General features: G+C 44.1%; 1 protein-coding gene across 3 annotated transcripts in view; it reads left to right on the top strand.

The window, feature by feature from the left end:
• Positions 1-11,323, top strand: part of GGA2 (golgi-associated, gamma adaptin ear containing, ARF binding protein 2) — a 37,149-nt gene extending 25,826 nt beyond the window's left edge. For 2 of the 3 annotated variants that reach the window (XM_010837202.1, XM_010837201.1), the window contains 9 exons: positions 36-117; positions 2,021-2,146; positions 2,872-2,991; positions 3,287-3,315; positions 3,727-3,860; positions 5,304-5,461; positions 8,004-8,173; positions 9,609-9,718; positions 10,223-11,323. In XM_010837202.1, coding sequence (XP_010835504.1) covers positions 36-117; positions 2,021-2,146; positions 2,872-2,991; positions 3,287-3,315; positions 3,727-3,860; positions 5,304-5,461; positions 8,004-8,173; positions 9,609-9,718; positions 10,223-10,250 — 957 coding nt within the window. In that variant the 3' untranslated portion in view covers positions 10,251-11,323. Of the gene's footprint in view, positions 1-35; positions 118-2,020; positions 2,147-2,871; positions 2,992-3,286; positions 3,316-3,726; positions 3,861-5,303; positions 5,462-8,003; positions 8,174-9,608; positions 9,723-10,222 lie in introns of all 3 variants that reach the window. The other variant, XM_010837203.1, reaches the window with a different exon arrangement.
• Positions 11,324-19,105: the final 7,782 nt, after the last annotated feature.

Raw genomic sequence — 19,105 nt, 5'->3', positions numbered from 1 at the left:
TTAATGAGAATTTTATGTAACAAACTATTTTCTAGGTCGTGTATGAGAGGTGTGAAAAGCTGCGGCCCACCCTGTTCCGGCTGGCGAGTGACATCACTGACGACGATGAGGCGCTCGGTACGGTCTTATTCTCCAGGCGTAGGCAGCACACAGCCCAGAGTGTAGGACCCGCGTGGGGCTCTCTGCCTGCCGTGGGGCTTCCTCTGTGCTGCTGACACACAAACTCAATGGTGGCTTCTAGGTGTTCCAGTGGTTGCGCTTGCGGATGGCATTGATTGAGTTGATTCTTGCAATTTTCAGAGGAATCTGGGCTTGAACAAGAAATGAGCAGCAGGCCTGCAAACATAGAAAAGGGTGGAGGTTTACCATCTGAGTTGGGTGTGAAGGGGATAGAAGGAAGAGCAGTTCCCACTGAAGACTTGCAGAAAGACTAGACCTCTGAGAGATCTGAGAAGCAGCTGCGAGGGGCATGTCTGGGAGGTTTCACACCCAGAGTGCCTTCAGGGGCTGGGTTGGGGAGCTCAGCGACGTGGCCAATGTGGAGTGAAGGGCACATGGGAGAACTTAAATCCTGTGCCCAAGTATAGAAATGGCTAAAGCTTTTTATTTTCTAGAAGATCTCAAAACATGTAAAAGGGATTCTGTGTCCGTGTCCTCTTCACCTTCTGTTCACAATTGCCAGCTCACAGTCAGTCTTGATCTTGTTTTACCTGTACTGCACTGTCCCTTTGTCCTCCCCCTCCCCACACCCCCAGTTCTGTTTTTAAGCAAATTCCAAACATTTTGGGGTAATCTATCAGCGTTCAGATTTCCTGGGCATTTCTCTGTCTATTCATCTCTTGCTGACCCTTTTTTTTCTTTTTTAAAGTCTGTTATAAATCAGAACCAGAAAGGAAAACCATGCTTGGTATTTAAGTCTCTTTCAGTGGTAGCCTCCTGTTTGTTTGCTTTTTTTTTTTTTTTAATTTCATGCATGAAAAACATGTCCTTTGACTTGTTTTTCTTGGTCTCACTTTTCTGATGGCATCTCCCTTGGTGTTTAATGTTTCTCCATTCCTGATATTTCTGGAATTCTTGATTTCTTATAAATTGAATCAGGAATCTTGTTCAGATTCAGATTCAAATGAGGGTGTGTGGGGGAGGAGCAAGAATACATCATAGGTGATGTTACGAGGCCCATGGTGTCTGGTTTTCTGGGGCTTTTGTGATGTAGGTATTCTAAGCCTGTTATTTTCTCTGGTGGCAGTGAAGCCAAAATGAATGAAATTTAAAACACCTTGCACATGCCAAATACATTCAACCTCTTGTTTGTTCACTTCCATTCAGTTTAAAAACTGACAGGAAATTAATAGTTGGTTGCTCTTGAAGGCTTCTCCTAGCATGGTGGCCTGCAGTGTTACATACAGCCCCTGCCCCTGTTGCTATTCTCTCTCCCAGGAGATCCTTTCTTACAGGTAAACCAGACCCTGAGATACCCTTGAGATTTTTGAAATCCACTGCATTGTTTATCTGGATATTTCGATTTGAATGTTCAATTTCCATCAGGAATGCTTGATCTGTATTTAGATTTTATGAAATTTACAGGTGAAAATATAGATTCATGTACCAAATTGTTCCTTACACACTTTCCAATGACTGAATAAAGTCCCAGAAATGTCTTTTAATATTTGCATCCACATTGATGAAAAAGCTTTAAGTTTAAATTTTAAATTAAAACTAAGTTAAAGATTTAGTTCCTCACTTAAAAGGACCATACTTCAAGTGTTGGCTGTCATATTGGGCAGTACAGACCAAGAAAGTGAAAAGATTTGGTTCCTCCTCCAACCTGAGAAGGAAATGTTGAGGTTCAGCACTTGAGTGACTGGGTCTGCCAGGGGCCTGGTCTCGTGACCTGGGGGCAGGAGGCATGGTCATACTGAACCTGGTAGAGCTGTGTGGTTGCTGCTTTGTGGATGGCTTAAAAAAGACTGAGAATGTTGGTTGCTAAACGGGGGATTCTGATTTTTCTCTTGTTCTTCAGCGGAGATTCTCCAGGCAAATGACCTCCTCACACAGGGAGTTCTGCTGTACAAACAGGTGATGGAGGGCCGTGTCACCTTTGGGAACACAGTGGCCAGCTCTGTGGGAGACATACCTGTGTCCAGAGGTATGTGCAGAGAGCATCTTCCACCCTCTGCTTGGGGTAGCCTGCAAATCCCGGGAAAGAACTGACTCCTCAGAACATTCTGGGTTATGGTGTAGAAATGAGAGCACACACCCTCTTTTCCCTTTCCCTTGAGAATTGGTTTTATGCAGCCAGACTCTGCCCCATGTGCCATCACGCATCAACTGCTGGGCAGCAACTAGCTTGTAAACAGAAGTGTGTGGTGGCTCTTCTGGGGCCAGATTCAGATTGTGCCTCTTGCGAGTGCTTACTTAGGGGAGCTACGCACCAAAGAAGATTGACCATCAATTGTTCCTCGTGCAGGGCTAGCTAAATCAGAATCGGTCTAAAATAGTGCTTGAAATGCAGATTCTTAGACCTTTTTGGACCTAGATTACCTGGAGCTGGACCCCAAATTTTTATCAAGCACGTGAGATGATTCTGATAAGCGTGGTCAGAACCTCAAAGGCCTCTGAGATGGAGCAATCCGCTCTGCTCCTGTCCTGGTTGGATGGACTGTAAGAGGATTCTGTGATGGCAGGGATGGGAAGGCAGTTCCTCTGGCTGCCTCGTATTTCAGATGCCACTAAAGGCTGTGAGTCAAGCCAATCAACGGCAGTGGAGGGTTCTTCAGGGGTGTGCTAAGAGGGTGTGATGTCTTTTGATTGGGAGGAGGCCTGAGGGAAGTGGAGCTTTCTCTCGTATTTATTTTCCTGTCTGTTTTCTAGTCTTTCAGAATCCAACAGGCTGCGTGAAGAACTGCCCCCTGATTGACTTGGAGGACAGCGGGTCTGAGCAGGCTGGGGCTGTGACGCCATCTTTACTGCATCAGGACCTGGCAGCCTTAGGTAAGGGTGGTGTCTGGGGGGAGCTGGCACAGCGTGGTCCTGACTCCCAGGGGGAGAGTAAGCCCATTCCCCTTGGGGAGTGTGTGCCTGTTTTTAGAAAGAAGTGGGTTATACTGGGAAGTTCAGAGAGATCTTCCTTGTACCCAGTCTCAGATTTGCCATGAATGAGTTGAGTGAGTTCCGGTAATTTGCTTTGTCTCGGCTTTCTGAGTGCTCTAGAAAGGATGGCCTTAGTCTCCAGCTTGTATCAGGTAGAGTTACTGATGTGCATCTCCACGGTGTTCCTTCCTTGCAGGAATCAGTGATGCCCCAGCTACAAGCAAGGTAAGGAGGCTCTTCCTGGGGGCTGGAGAGGAGAGGGGAGGTCCCTCAAACCTGCCTTCATGAAGGCGGCACTGCCCCGGGGAGGGGGGAGGGGGACAGCATAGCCTGGTGGCTCTTGTGGACTCGGAGGTCCAGAGCCTCTCCCTCACTTCCACTGTCTGGCTTAAACCCCTGGAGGGAGACGTGTTTTTGCTCTTCTTCTGTCCCTGCCCTCTTCCGTTGTATCTAGACTCTTGCTTACCAAAGGTCTGCTCAGGAGTCAGGCCCTCTCGCCCTTTCTCCACCTGCCCTAGGAGACGTGGTTAGCCTGCTCTGCGGTGGCTTTGGGGTCAGGAGAGCTGTGCCATGGTGTCACCACGGCTCACAGTCATTCATACGCTGGCCTTACTTCAGCCATTCCTGGTTTGACAGGTTGCAGGTCAGAATTGCTGTCAGGAAAAGAAGAACCCCACCACCAGCACGCTGCCAGCTGGTGGTGCTCAGAGCCCTTCTGCAGAAAGGAACTTGCTGGACCTCCTCTCCCCACAGCCGCCTCCGGGATCTCTGTGAGTCTTGTGGGCAGGCAGCCGAGAAGTGTTGCTCCTGTGTGCCGTTGGCCGGGCTGCCGCTCTCCCTGAGGGCTGCCCTGTGTGCCACCCCTTTAAGTCCCCATCCACCCCGAGTCAGGAGGACACACGCCAAAGGCCAGGACCTCTGGAAAGCGGTTTCAGGAGTAACATCAGCGGTAGCTGATGATGATGTTTTTGGTCTTTATAGGTTGGTTTTCTGTTTTCCTGATTTCACTAGTTTGCAGCGATGTTTGATCACTAGAGAAATAGATCATATAGAAAATCCTAAATACCATTCCCTAAACACGAGGTTGAATGCGCCTTCTTTGCTTTTATCCTGCACATATAATAATATGTGGCTTGTTTTACACAAGGGAGGTTATAATTTACAGGTTGTGCCATGCTATGGGTTTTTTTTTTAACTTTTTAAAAATAATTTTACATTTGGCTGTGCTGGGTCTTGGTTGCTGCTCTGGTTTTTCTCTGGTTGCAGCCAGAGCGGGCTCCTCTCTAGCTGCGGGGCACAGGCTTCTTGTGGTGGCCTCTCTTATTGCAGAGCAGGGGCCTAGGGCATGAAGGCAGGTAGATTCTTTATCACTGAGCCACGAGGGAAACCCCACTGTGGTTTTTTATATCACACATCTTTGATACATTTTCATCATTCATGTAAATTGGCTTCATTCTGATAGTTGAGTAATAATTCATATACATATAATGTATACTTCGTCATTTCCCTCTTGGGGATATTTACGTAACTTGCAGTGTGGAGGCACCTAAAGAGTTTCTGTAGTACAGATTTATATAAATAGAGTTGCTCTAAGGTATGAATGTAAACACATTTTCATAGATCCTGTCCCTTTGCCTCTGGCAAGGCTGGAGCACTTTGCCTTCCCCAGACAGCTCCCTGGGAGCCTGTGTCCCTGGTGGAGACCTCCGAACTGGGTTGAGATGGAGCTGTGCTGGGAGGTCATTCTTATTTATATCTGACAGATTTCTTCCTAGTTTGCTCTTTATACCCACTTGACATTCTAATTTTGGTGGGTCACTTCTGTCTGGACTTAGGTTTTCCAAAATTGTTTTTGATTTGTGTTCCAAAGGGACAAAATCATGAAGTATGAATGATGTGGCCAGTGTAACATGACTGCCTGACAACATTAATTAGTTTATTGGGTTCTTATTGTGTGCGCACAGATACACTTCATATACTTTCTCATTTAATTCTTATTATAACCCTATGAGATAAACATTAAAATGTCTCCATTTTGCAGATAAAATTGAGGCATGGGTTAGATTACTTTTCTAAACTCGTATACCCTGAAAATATGTACATATACACATATGCATACACATGTATATTTATTTTTTCCCTTGTTCTTCAGAAAGTCTAATCAGATTCCCAGATTTCTCTACAGTTTTTCCAATCTTATTATTTCTTTGCAGGAATTATATTCCACAGAAAAGTATCCCCAAGGAAGTACCACCAGGTACCAAGTCCTCTCCAGGTTGGTCCTGGGAGGCCGGCCCATTGGCTCCTTCCCCATCTTCCCAGAACACTCCTCTGGCCCAAGTGTTTGTCCCTTTGGAGTCTGTTAAGCCCAGTAAGTACAGTTTCACTCTTTTTTCCCTCTCTATTAGACACCCAGCTTTATCCACTCTGGATTGATAGGAGTGGCTCTTAAACTGGGGAAGGTACATGGGGGTTTATACTGTTTTATATCCTGCTTTATTTACTATTAAAAGCCATAGCATTGTTTCATGCCCTTAATCTTCAAAATCTTGCCTCCAGGCAAAGGATAAGGCAGGTGGCTTCATGGTCTCTTTGCTGATATTTTTCTTAGTTTTCTATCATGGGGTTGACTCTGAAGCATATTGGAAAGCAGAATTTAATTAGGGTTCTTGAGTCCACACAGGGACGTGATCTTCATTTGGAATTCAGGAAGGGAATGTTCAGTGTGACCTGAGGTAAATAAGAAGAGCTGGAATTAGAAGGAAAGGAAGGATTTGACTGGTGAGCCTCTTCCTCTAAGGAGCCTCATTAAAGCAGGAGACGTAGATATTAACCTCCCTTATTACAAAGGGAAGGAGACTGGAGGCCCAGCTAAATAACGTGACTGCCTGTGGTCAGCACCCTGATATGTGAGCAGGAAACAGCTGAGATCTTCAGGTCTAGGGCCTGGGCCCCTTCCTGGGGCACAGAGTGCCCTTGTGGCTCAGTGTGGTGAGCTCAGATTGCAGAAGACCTTGGAGCCAGGCAGAGCAAGTAAAGTCAGCAGTGGGGGCCCTTTGTGTTCTTAATTTCTATTTTAAACATAATAAATTAATAAAGTATTAATTTCCTAGTTTTGATCATTGTACAGTGGTTATATATAATGTTAATATTTGGATAAGCTAGGTGAAAGGTATATGGGAATTCTTTTATGTTTTTGTAAGTTTTTTAAAAAGTAATTTTTATTGGAGTATAGTGGGGTATAGTCGATTTACAGTGTTGTGTTAGTTTCTGCTCTACAGCAAAATGGATCAGATATATATATATATGTATACACATACACATATACACACACATAGAGCTCCATTCTTTCTTAGGTTCTTTCCCCATATACCCTAACTTTTTATAAATCTAAAATTATTAAAACAAAAAAATGTTCAATATAGTTTTAGAAAAGGTAGAAGAGAACAGAAAATTAAAATCATCTGTATCATTACCACCCAGAGATGGAAGTTTTGTTAATATCTTGGTGTATTTTCTTGTCTTATCCATTTACATATATTTAAAAAATTGGTACTATAGTATATATACTGTTTTATATCCATAAATTCATACTTGTGTCACTAACATGTACTGTAACTCATTTATTCAACTTCTTTCTGAAGGATAATTTGTTTCCAGTCATTTACTGTTTAAATAGCGTTATAGTCAACAACTCATTGCAATAAATGGAGACCCATTTTTAAAACTTTCCTGGTTATTTCATTAGGAAATAAAAGAGGAAATGCTGGGTTTAAAATTTTTACCTTCGCTACCAAGTTTCCTTATAGAAAGTTTGCCGTTTGCCCATAACCTCACCACCATACCTCATGATTATTTTCAGTCTTTTAAATGTTTGGCAGTTTCGTTGTTAAAGTATGTATTCGTAATGTGCATTTTGATAAGTGATATTTGGCATGAGATAAGGATCTTCATCAAACTTTTTACCAGATGGTTAGCCATTTATCTACCACTTACTGAATTAGCCAATGATTTTCAAAAATACTCTCTTGACGTGTTAAATTCTCAGGTTTGGGTCTCTTTTACTTGCCATTTTGGATCGCAGTTTTGTCCATACCTGAGGATTTGTTCATGCAGATAGCCCTACTCCCCCTCCTTTTCTTATAGTTGGTCTCATGTATCTTTTTTCCCCCCAAATTAACTTTGAAATTATTTCTTAGCTAAATTAGGACAATCCCTTTAGTATTTCCAAGACCTGATTAATTTGAAAAAATCTGATGTCTTTACTGTTTTGTCAAATTAAATATAAGAGATGTTGTGTGTGTATATTGTCATACAAAAAAGACCAGAAGGATATAGGCCCAGATGTTAGCGGTGCTTACTTTTGGGGAGTAGTAAAGGTGTTTTCTGTTTCATCCTTTATGATATCCTGTATTTTTTGTGGTGTTCACACATTATCTTTTAATATTTATTTACTTGACTCTTCTAGATCTTAGTTTTGGCATGTGGCATGCAGGATCTTTTTTCTTTTGATTAAGTTGCCGCATATGAGATCTAGATCTCTGACTAGGGATCGAACCCACACCTCCCGCATTGGGAGCATGGACTCTTAGCCACTGGACCACCAGGGAAGTCCCCATATGTTATTTTAATCATAATCATTTCTTGCTCAAAAAAAGTTATTTTTTAATTTTTTTTTTTTAACTGGTAATGCATGGTCGGGTGGCAGGGAGAGATCAGTTTGGAATGTCACAGGAGTCCGCTGGAGCTAATGAGGACTTGGGTTATGGTGGTGCAGAGGGTTGAGCCCAGGAGCTGTGCTGAGTGGAGGAGAGGAGGACTTGGTGACAGATGCACGTCTCTTTCAAGCATGGCTGCTCTTCAGGGGAGTTTGCATTAGCACTAATCCTCTTGGTTGGGTCCTTCTCTGCCAGGCAGCCTGCCGCCTCTTATCGTGTATGACCGGAATGGATTCAGAATTCTGCTCCACTTTTCTCAGACTGGAGCCCCCGGCCACCCAGAGGTGCAGGTGCTCCTGTTGACCATGATGAGCACGGCCACCCAGCCTGTCTGGGACATCATGTTTCAAGTGGCTGTGCCAAAGGTGAGTTAGCGGCTAGCCCGCTCCATGGAATTCTTCAATAAAGGCTGTCGTTTTTGAGCATCAGGTCCTTTTTGGGGACATTATCTATGAGATGGAAAGGTCAGAATCTTCACTTAAAGTAGATGAAGATAAAACGGGAATTTTGTTGGCTCAGTTAACTGGGGATTCCTGAATGTGTATCTTCACAGATGGCTAGATTCGGGTAGGTTCGTAAACAGTTCCTTAAGAGCCTGTCACTTTCCCTCTCTTGACTTTGTTCTTACCTTCTGGAGCCTGTTCTCTCACAGACAGTCTCCACAAAGCAGGAAAACGGCCACCAGCAGCTGCAGTTACGTGGGCTTTAACTCTTTTTATCTCAAAATAAACTGCCCGCTGGCATGAGGCATTGCATATGGATTACCCAACAAAGGGCTGGGACCGGCCTTGTTGATGTTACTAGTATACCTTGGGCCAGTAACTCATGTTCCGGGATGTGAGGTACTCTGGCCAAGTAGGATATTACATCCCTTTGTCAAGGGAAGTCAGTCCCCACAGGTTAACAGCCAAACTAGACTCACAAGAAATGGGCAAGGGGCCTGTCCTGAAAGGAAGGATTCAAGGCAGACAAAAATAAAACTCTGCATTTGCTTTTCTTTTTCTTTAAGGTTTACTTATTTTTATTTTGTTATTATTTTTAAATTTATTTATGGCTGCAGTGGGTCTTGGTTGCTCCACGCGGGCCTTCTCCAGTTGCAACAAGTGGGGACTGTTCTTCCTTGTAACTGTTTATTTTGTATTGGGGTACAGCGGCGCAACAGTGTTGTGCTAGTTTCACGTGAACAGCGAAGGGACTCAGCCGTACACACGCACGTGTCCATTCTCCTCTAAACTGCCCTTCCATCCAGGCTGGCAGGGTCTGCTCTCCAGCTGCAGTGTTCGGGCTTCTCATTACTGTGGCTTCTCCTGTTGTGGAGCTGGGGCTCTAGAGCACGGGCTCAGTAGTTGTGGCAAATGGGCTTAGTTGTTCCCTGCATTGGCACTGCAATGGCAGGGGGATTCTTTACCACTCAGCCACCAGGGACGCCCCAAACTATGCACTTTCTAACATTCATGGTAATTTTGTAGGGCATCGACTCTCATTATCTCTGTCTTACAAATTATCAGTCCAGGGTTCAGAAAGGTTAAGTATTTTGCCCAGAGTCACAGAGCTAGTGAGAGGCAGAGTTAGAATTCAGTGCAGGATGTGCGGTCTTTCTTCATGTGCTGCCATCTCAGAAGCTGACCTTTGACCACACAACTACAGATACACTTTCTGTATGGGTGGGGTGGGAGGGTCTTCCAGATTCTTTCAGCCATTGGTGGGGTGGAGGCCAAGCTCTCCTGTTCACCAGATCTTCCTTATTAAAGCTGTCGTTTGTTAGGCATGAGTTATATGTTGGATTTCTCCCCCCGATAGTCAATGAGAGTGAAACTGCAGCCGGCGTCCAGTTCTAAGCTTCCTGCTTTCAGTCCTTTGACGCCTCCAGCTGTGATCTCTCAGATGCTGCTGCTGGACAATCCACCAAAGTACGTTCTGGTATCTGTGCTAGCAGGGAAATGGGGGCCCTTGAACTCCAGGTAGACAGCCTGGCAGGTGGAGAGAACTGTATTGAGGTCTTAGTTTGGTTGGGATGCTGGTGGAATGTCCCTTGCTGGAGTCTGTTTTCCTTTGGGGCTGATTGGAAGATCTGTGACCAGATTGTCATAGCTGTGGACCAAGGGAGTGGTCCACACACTCTCTAGCTCCATGGAATCCTCTGGAAAGGTAAGGCCAGCCTGTCGTCTTAGCTGGTCTCCACCTCATGGCTGCTAAAGTGTGGGAAGACACCCAGGGTGTCTTCCTGGCTCCCCCGTGTTTATAGTCCCAGAGGGTCGAGGCCAGGGTATGCCTGTCACCCAGGCATACCTAACTTGGGTGGAGTTAACATACACATACTGTTACTTGCTGACTGCTGAGTGGGTAAAGGCTTTGACTCTGGGCCCATCTCCCTGTCACTCCTCACTAATTTAAGGTCTTTTATCTTTGCCCAGGAGCCCATCCGGTTACGGTATAAGCTGACATTCAACCAGGGTGGACAGCCTTTCAGCGAAGTAGGAGAAGTGAAAGACTTTCCGGACCTGGCAGTCTTGGGTGCAGCCTGACTCCTCCCAGGACAGAGCTTGCCGTTCACGCTTAGGCTAATGTTCCTTTTGCTGTCTAGATAGGACTGATCATGGTGATTTAGTGCAGAGTGCCAAGAGTTCTGTCCTGACATCAGGCTCTGGATGCCAGCCTCCGACTTATTCTGCAGATGTGTGTGTGTGTGTGTGTGTGTGTGTGTGTGTTGCCAGGGGGCTCAAGGGGAGGGATCAAGGCAGTGTGGGAAATGCTAAAACATTTCTGATAACCATCTGCTGCGGTCATGTCTGGTTTTGCACGTTGGTGGACACTGATGTCCCTGCCTCAGGTTGGAGGTTTTATAAGCCAAAGTTGTCACTGTTGTTTTCCATGTATTATTACCTTTTCATTCATCCACTCTGTGCCTTGTCAGCCTCTGAAAGTCTTGGTTGCTCCCAGGCTGCTGTTCTCAGGGACCCATAAGGGACCTGGTGGTTCTTGGGGCAGAGTGTCTTCTGGGATGCTCTCTTCCAAGAAGGACCTCGTCTCCATTTCCATTAGCAAATGCTGCTTGCATGTGTCCCGGAAGACCTTCTGAATGGAACGCTTGTTGCACTGTGTCCTAGGCGAGGGGTTGCCACTGGACCAGAGGACCGCGCTTGGTGGGCCAGTCATGTCCTTTACCACTGTGCCTTAGAATCGCCCGTAGACAGACCCTGCAGGGCAGAGGGGAAAGCAGATCCCAGGCCTTATTCAGGCCTCAGGTTCCATGGGCTGGGCAGCCTGTCTGGACCCTTCCTCAGGACCCTCATCTCCATCCTCCTCCTCTTTCTCTGCAACCATTTACCCGGAACTCTTTGAAGGTGACACAGTGCCAGTCGTTGTAGGTCATAACTGACAGGTTCACCCTGGCCTGTCGACTTCACAATCCACGGTGAAGAACTGTGATGCAAATGAGATACGAAAACAGTTTAGCAATGATTCAAGTGGTGACTAAATCTAGAAAGTCATTGAATAAATACCTGTGTAACAAATATACTTTGTGGAGTTTTGAGTAAGTAGGAGATGCAATGCCTGTTGCATTTGGAGATGATAGGCTAGAAGGGATTGCTCGTCTGTTGAAGTGAGGAAGACTTCCTGAAGAATGTGGAACCTTAAGAACTCTTTCAGGGAAGAGAAGCCCTGAAGATCTGAATGAAGCTGAAAGAGACGGATTTTTGTTACATTTTTGTCATGGTGTGAACAGAAAATTCCAGGCTTGTTGCAGTTATTCCTTAGCACCTACTAGGTGCTAGGCATTTGTGCGTGTTTTCCAAGTCATGCTTGGCCTGATGAGTGGAGAGAGCTAAGCCTGGCTGAGATGGCCCGATGTAGGATATGAGATCTGAGCAGCTCACCTGTCTGGGCAGGATTCCACTTCAGAAACTGCATGGCTTTTGGGGGGGCTCTTTGTCACAAAATTGGGTGCTTTGTAGTCTGATCTTTTACTTCCTGCATATAACTGAAAATCTGCCAAGACTGTTGCGGATGGGAGCTGTAAAAAAAAATCAAGGTATGCTTGATGTGAAAACTCAAAACAGGTAAGTGATGGGGTGATTTCTTCATTTGTCATAACTCATAAGATTCATTTGACTCTAAAGTCTTATGTTCAGATAGTCTTTAGAGCCTTTATAGGCTCAAGTTTATTTCATAAGGTCTTCTATAATGCCTATTGTAAAGACGATGCCTGGCTATGAAGAACTTCCATCCAAAATGGGTAAATGAGACTGACAACATGAAAAGACCTTTATCCCAGAGTTAAAAGGTAGAATCTCTGAACATACATCTGTTGCCTAGGAGACAGCTTGCCAGTGGTTCTCTGCTTGGGTGGAGTTGGACAGGGCAAGGGGGTGGGGGGTGGGTGTCCTGAAAGTGGCCAGCAGTGCCTTCTAATTCTGAAGTTCAGTGACCACTTAAGACATAGCCCTTACCCTTTATTCACTCAACTGGTAGTTGACTAGGTGCTGTTGGGAGACCCATCATGTGTCTGGCGGAGGTTTGGCACTGATGACCCCGTGTTTCCCCTCTCCTGAACTCCTCCTCCCAGGATCCTGCTCATCCCTGTCTCTCGGCCTATCTCTGACTGTTCTTTTAGTCTTTCCTTTAAATGTGTTTGCAGAGGATTTAGTCCTGAGGGCTCTTCTGAGCATTCTGGGCAGTTCACCACTAGGCGGGTGGTAGACTTCTTGCTGACCTCAGGTCCATGTTTCAGGCCGCCTAGTGGATGTCTTCATCTGGAGGTTCCCACTGTTGCCTCCAAGTGCTTAAAATGGAACACAGCCGCCTCCCTCTCTTTCTCTCTGTTCATTTATTTGAAAGCACCTTTCTAAGCCTTCATGGATCCTTGATTCCTGCTTCATCTCCATTCCTTCAGTACTGTTTTCTCATCTGGTCTGTTTCTTTTTTAAAAAATTTGTTTGGCCACACCATACAGCATGCAGGATCTTAGATCCCTGACCAGGGATCGAACCTGTGCCCAGTGCATTGGAGGGGAAGGTCTTAACCACTGGACCGTCAGGGAGGTCCCCTCGTCTAGTCTATTTCTAAATAGTACCACATTTTGGCCTCCCCGCTGCATTGTCACCACCTTGGTTTAGCTTTTTTTTTTTTGGCACTACAGTAGCCTGCCTCTCAGTTCTCCTCTGAGCCATTATGCATTATCGTTGGCCACCATCAGATTTCTGATCTGGATACCTGATCCCTGCTGAAAAATTCCAAATGGGTGGTCAGTGCTCTAAAAGTGTGTGCAGCTGAATTCAAGTTGCTTACTTGGGGCATTCAGTGCCCTCTGTAACTGTGTGCTCCCTACCCTTCTGGCATCATCTGTCAAGAATAGAGCACACTGCCAGAGCCACAGGAAAGTCCCTTCACAATGCCATGTTTTCTCATAATCTGACTACCACCTGCAGTTAACTCCTTTTATCTCCAATGAATTTAAGTTTGGGCTAAAATGCTGCTCCATCTGCAAGCCACTCTGGGAGGGGAGATGGGCTGTGGAGATAGTAAAGATTGAAAGAAGGATAAAAAACTTAAGACCAAACACATGAATACTACTCATTAAAAATGAGATAATGTAGATTAAGAGATCAAACATGAAAGGTTGAAAGCAAAGGTGATATTCTCATACAAATAGTATTTACTAAAGTGTTTATGGAGAAGGCAATGGCACCCCACTCCAATACTCTTGCCTGGAAAATCCCATGGATGGAGGAGCCTGGTAGGCTGCAGTCCATGGGGTTGCTAGGAGTCAGACACGACTGAGCAAATTCACTTTCACTTTTCACTTTCATGCACTGGAGAAGGAAATGGCAGCCCACTCCAGTGTTCTTGCCTGGAGAATCCCAGGGACAGGGGAGCCTGGTGGGCTGCCGTCTATGGGGTCGCACAGAGTCGGACACGACTGAAGCAACTTAGCAGCAGCAGCAAAGTGTTTATAAATCACAAATTCTTTAAATATATCTAATACAGAAGGTGCTTACTCAACCCCCAAATACAGAATATAGAATTCTGTCAACTAGTTTGTTTGGTTTTTATACTAAGAACACACACAATAGAGTGCTGGCCACGATTTGTGTTGTATTTTTTAAGAGGGAACACCTGACCTCTCACTGGGAAGAAGCGGAGTCAAGTAGATGAAGTAGGATGAGCCCGAAGTCCAAGAGTTCGCCACATTTTCACTTTCAGCTGGCATGAAAAACTCCAGGCCTTCTGCCCCTTGCCCAGCGTGTTCCCGGGTATACCCTGTTCCCTCTGAGGAAGTGTGCATCTAAAAATGTGTAAACATTCTGCTGCTTTGACTTTTATTCTTGAATACATTATCCCATGGCTAGAGGTAATACTTTTCATACTGTTGAAAATACATACATAACATTACAAAATATATACATGTTGAAAATACATACATACATAAATATATGCTGCATGGTGGCATGCTGCAGTCCATGGAGTCACAGAGTCAGACACAACTGAGCGACTGAACTAAAGTGAGGGGTAATACTATTACTTTAGAAATTGAAAAACCTACTGTGGTGTTCAGGCTCCAGATAACATAGGTTTTTAAAGTTTGAGGTCTTCTGAAGCCCCAACAGTTTAAAGTAATTTAATCACCCCTTAGTTGTAATTCTGTTCTTGAGCTTCATGTACTGCCTCTAGCCATGTGACCTGGGACAAGTAATTTGTCCTCTTCTGCTTCCTTCCTTGTAAAGAACACAACAGGATTGTTTTGAGAAGTGAGTTGTTATACATGAAGTGACTCCAATCCTGCATGGTAGTAAGCTAAGACTCATTTCATTTACTGTATGTTTGTCCCTCTGGTTTCTAGTACATGAACAGACTTGACTTATCCATAACTTTTTGTTTTTTTGCTGCAGCGTGGTACGTGGGATCTTAGTTCCCTAACCAGGGATTGAACCTGTGCTTCCTGCAGTGTAAGCTTGGAGTCTCAACCACTGGATCTTCACTGCCAGTGAAGTTCCCATACCTGAAATTTACCTCATGAAATAAATGTAAGCAAATATTTAAAATTTTGGCAGGGTTCAAATTAATACTGAGATGCAGTAAATATCAAGGATAGATAAAAATATTGGAAACCACATGCCTAAATCTAGCCAAAAGCAGAAAGCCATAACAATATACTCAGAAACTAATGAACACACTTCCTATGAAATACTCACTCAAATTTTGTAAACAAGGCTATGTAATTCTAAACTTTACAACCCTGAGACTCAAAGAACAAAGTTATGATTGCAGGCAAGGGGTATGGGGGAAGGGGTAGTTAGGGAGTTTAGGATGGACTTGTACACACTGTTAAAAAAAAATTCCTTGAACTTTGCCTCATAAATTGTGCATGTTTCAATAAAAATTTCAAAAATTAGAAAAAATTAAAATTTATAATCCTGTCTCCAAAATCTGAAACAGATAACTGTTATTAGTTTATTCTTGTTTTTTGAGTGCATAACCAAAATACTAACTTTAAAGCTAGTGGCATATTGAAAGAATACACTTTGTAGAGCCTTTGGGAATGCAGTTAGCCACATTAATAATGCAAATGGACTATTTGATCATCTGAGTAGATGAAGAAATGGCATTTTCTCTCATTCATTGTTTATTCCTAATAGAATCAAACTACTAGCATCATGTTTAATAAGGAAATAACTACAGTGGCTTAAACACAGAGGCTTGTTTTCCTATTTAAAAGAAATCCAGAGGGCTTCCCTGGTGGTCCAGTGGTTAAGAATCATCCTTTCAATGTAGGGAAAAGCAGATTGATCCCTGGTCTAGGAGGATCCCACATGCCCTGCAGCAATTAAGCCAGTGAGCAGAAACCCACATGTTGCTAAGCTAAGAGCCAGGATATGTAGGAGTTTCTGCTGCAAAACCAAAAACACCCTTCCCCTCCATGTACATCAAGAGATTACTTCTAATCACAAAAGCAGATGTCTCAAGTTAATGATTTTAGTGCTTTTCTATGTATGGGAAAGGTGCCAGAGTCTGGACTCTGAAATAATTCCTGATACACATCTTGAGGACCAGTATCCTGTGTTTTTTTTTTTCTTTTCAACTCAGAATTCCCCTCAGGGTATACCATAGGGGCAGCTGCAGTGGTTGATGGCTTTATCACTGCAACATCCTTTGTTTATGGAAGTGGCAAGCGACATCCTTAGTCCACAGTGGTATAAGCATCACAAAGTCATTAGGGACCTAAGCTCCAACCAGTGCTAAGTCCACCACCCAAGGATGTACTCGACATTATGTTATGAGCTTTAGCTGCTGAAGTTCTAGGCAACAGAAAGGGAGTGGGGGGAGGAAGGAATAAAGGAAAACTTCTGACATTCTTAAGGTTTCCTGGAAGTTTTATGTGACATTTTAATTCACATCCTATTGGCTATTTAGTAACATGAGCTCACCTAGGCCACACCTAGGTGCAATTTATTTTTAATTCTCAATGTTAGCTTTTCAGAATTCAAACAGAAGGTGGAAAGTCTTCCCACCAGTCCTTCTAAGAGATACTAGTTCCTTGGAGATATTCTAGACATTTTTAAGCAAACGAACTGTCCATACTTTGCTTTTTTGTTGTTTAATGTAACTTGATGGCAAAAGAAGAAGCAGGTGGCAGAGGATGAGATGGTTAGATAGCATCACTGACTCAAGGGACATGAATTTGAGCAAACTCTGGGAGATAGTGGAGGACAGAGCTAGTAAACAATAGATGACTTGGTGATATTGCCATTATCAGCATGAACTGCTGAACAGAAAAAAAGAGTAGCCCCTGCTCGCCTCTCTTCTGACAGCAGATGGAATCAATCACATGTTAAAAGTGCTTTGTATTAAAACTGGCACGTGAACTTCCTGATCACTTCCGTGTACCTCCAGCCTCTCCCTTCCACTGACCCCATTCCTGTGGGCAACAGAGGTTGAGATGGTTGGATGACATCACCAACTCAATGGACATGAGTCTGAGCAAACTCCGGGAGATAGTGAAGGACAGGAAGCCTGGTATGCTGCAGTCCATGGGGTCGCAAGTAGACACGACCGAACAACAAAGACTGCTAAAGTCCGCCCTGCAGCTCTCCCTTGCATGGGGGAGTGAAAAAAGGATGGGTTTTGGAGTCAGGTTCAGTTTGTAGTTTCTTGCCATCTTGGGCAAGTTGCTTAACAGCTAGGCCTCAGTTTTTATATTCCAAATGATAAAAATGTTAAAAATCTACTTCATAGTTTTTGGTGACTATTCAATAAAGTCAACAAAATACCAGACCTGATAGTTACCCTTTAAATGTGTGTGTGTGCGCTCAGTCGCATCCGACTCCTTGTGACCCCATGGACTGTAGCCTGCTAGGGTCCTCTGTCCATGGAATTTTCCAGTCAAAAAACTGGAGCAGGTTGCCATTTCCTACTCAAGGGATCTTCCCGACCCAGGGATCAAACTGGAGTCTCTAGTGTCTCCTGCATTTCACCTCAAATCGCCTCATCTAAGATTTCTCTTTTTTTAATTTACTACCTTAACTTGTGGTTACTTCCATTTTGTCACTATATTCATTTCAAAACCTCTCCTGCTCTAATGGAAACCAATGAAATTTTGCTAAGGATACTAATAACCTAATATTTTCAGAGACAGCAAAAAAGATTGCATTTAATAAAAGCTGACCATCTCTATATTAAGATTAGGGTCAGCTGCAGGAAATCAAAAAAACTTCACAGCGGCTTAAGCAATATTTAGATCTCTCTATTAGATTCCCGACACTCTTGAACAAAGTTGGATGACTTAACAGAAATTTATTGTCTGGCAGTTCTGGAGGCTAGAAATCTAAAATGAGGACCATGCTCTTCCTGAAACCAGTAGGAGAATCCTGGGGTCTGTGACAGTCTTTGGCCCTCCCTAGCTTGTAGCTGCATCACTGCAGTCTCTGCCTTCATGGTCACTTTGTGTTCTCCGTGTGTGTGTCTCCCACGACGGTCCTGTAAGGATACCGATCTTACTGGATTAAGGACTCACCCCACTTCGTATGATCTCATCTTAACTAGTTACATCTGCAATGACACCACTGCCAATTAAAGTCACATTTGGAAGGACTAGGGGTTAGGATTTGTACCTCTCCTGGGGGGTGGGGGTGGGGGGAGACACAATTCAATCCATACCACTTGCAAATTCAAGAACCGCAAAGGTAGTGGACCTAGGACTGGTGTGCAGTCCATGGTCAGGTACCTGCTGCTGCTAAGTCACTTCAGTCGTGTCCGACTCTGTGCGACCCCATAGATGGCAGCCCACCAGGCTCCCCAGTCCCTGGTATTCCCCAGGCAAGAACACTGGAGTGTGTTGCCATTTCCTTCTCCAGTGCATGAAAGTGAAAAGTGAAAGTGAAGTTGCTCAGTCATGTCTGACTCTTAGCAGCCTACCAGGCTCCTCCGTCCATGGGACTCTCCAGGCAAGAGTACTGGAGTGGGGTGCCATTGCCTTCTCCGGGTCAGGTACCTAGATGTCTTCAATCTTGTCCTGCCATGAGTGACTTCATTCCTAAGAACACTCAGTGAGCCTCAAGATAGGTCAATAGAAGTTACCCAATCTGAATAACAGAAAAAAACAAGAAAGATATATACAGCTGCAGAGATCTGTGAGACACAATTAGGTGTATGGTGACCAAATACACACCAACATATACATAATGGGAGTCCCCAAAGGACAAGCGAGAAAAAGGGGCAGAAAAGTTGGTTGAAGAAATAATATCCAAAGCCTTCCCAAATTTGCTGAAAAACATTACACATACATAAAACTCAACAAGCTTCAAGTAGGATAAAGTCAAAGAAACCCAGACCTAGACAAAATGTAGCCAAACTTAAAAGCCAAAGATAAAATTGTGAAAGCCTTTGGAGAAAAATGACTTACCACATACAATAAGCTCATAATAGATTAAGAGCTGACTTCTCACTGGAAACAATAGAGAAGGCAGTGGGATGACATATTCAATGGTCTGAGTAGGAAAGAATTCTCTATCCAGCATTACTGTCTTTCAGAAATGAAGGTATAATAAAGATATACCCAACTAAAGGCAGATAATTTGATGCAAGCAGATTTGTCTTGTGAAAAAAGCTTTCTTAAAGTTCTTCAGGCTGAAGTGAAGTGAACAGTAAGTCTACATGAAGAAGCAAAAAATACTGGTGAAGGTACTTTGAATTAAAAGACAATTGCACAAAACAATAATAAAAAATGTCTTGTGTTTATAACAAAGAAACATACTGTCTGTGGTAACAGCAGCTCCGCAGAGAGGGGAGGGAGTAGAAGT

This window comes from Bison bison, unplaced genomic scaffold (genome assembly GCF_000754665.1).
Source record: "Bison bison bison isolate TAMUID 2011002044 unplaced genomic scaffold, Bison_UMD1.0 scf7180017864072, whole genome shotgun sequence".
Lineage (NCBI taxonomy): Eukaryota > Metazoa > Chordata > Mammalia > Artiodactyla > Bovidae > Bison > Bison bison.
This window is presented reverse-complemented; position numbering and strand designations above follow the sequence as displayed.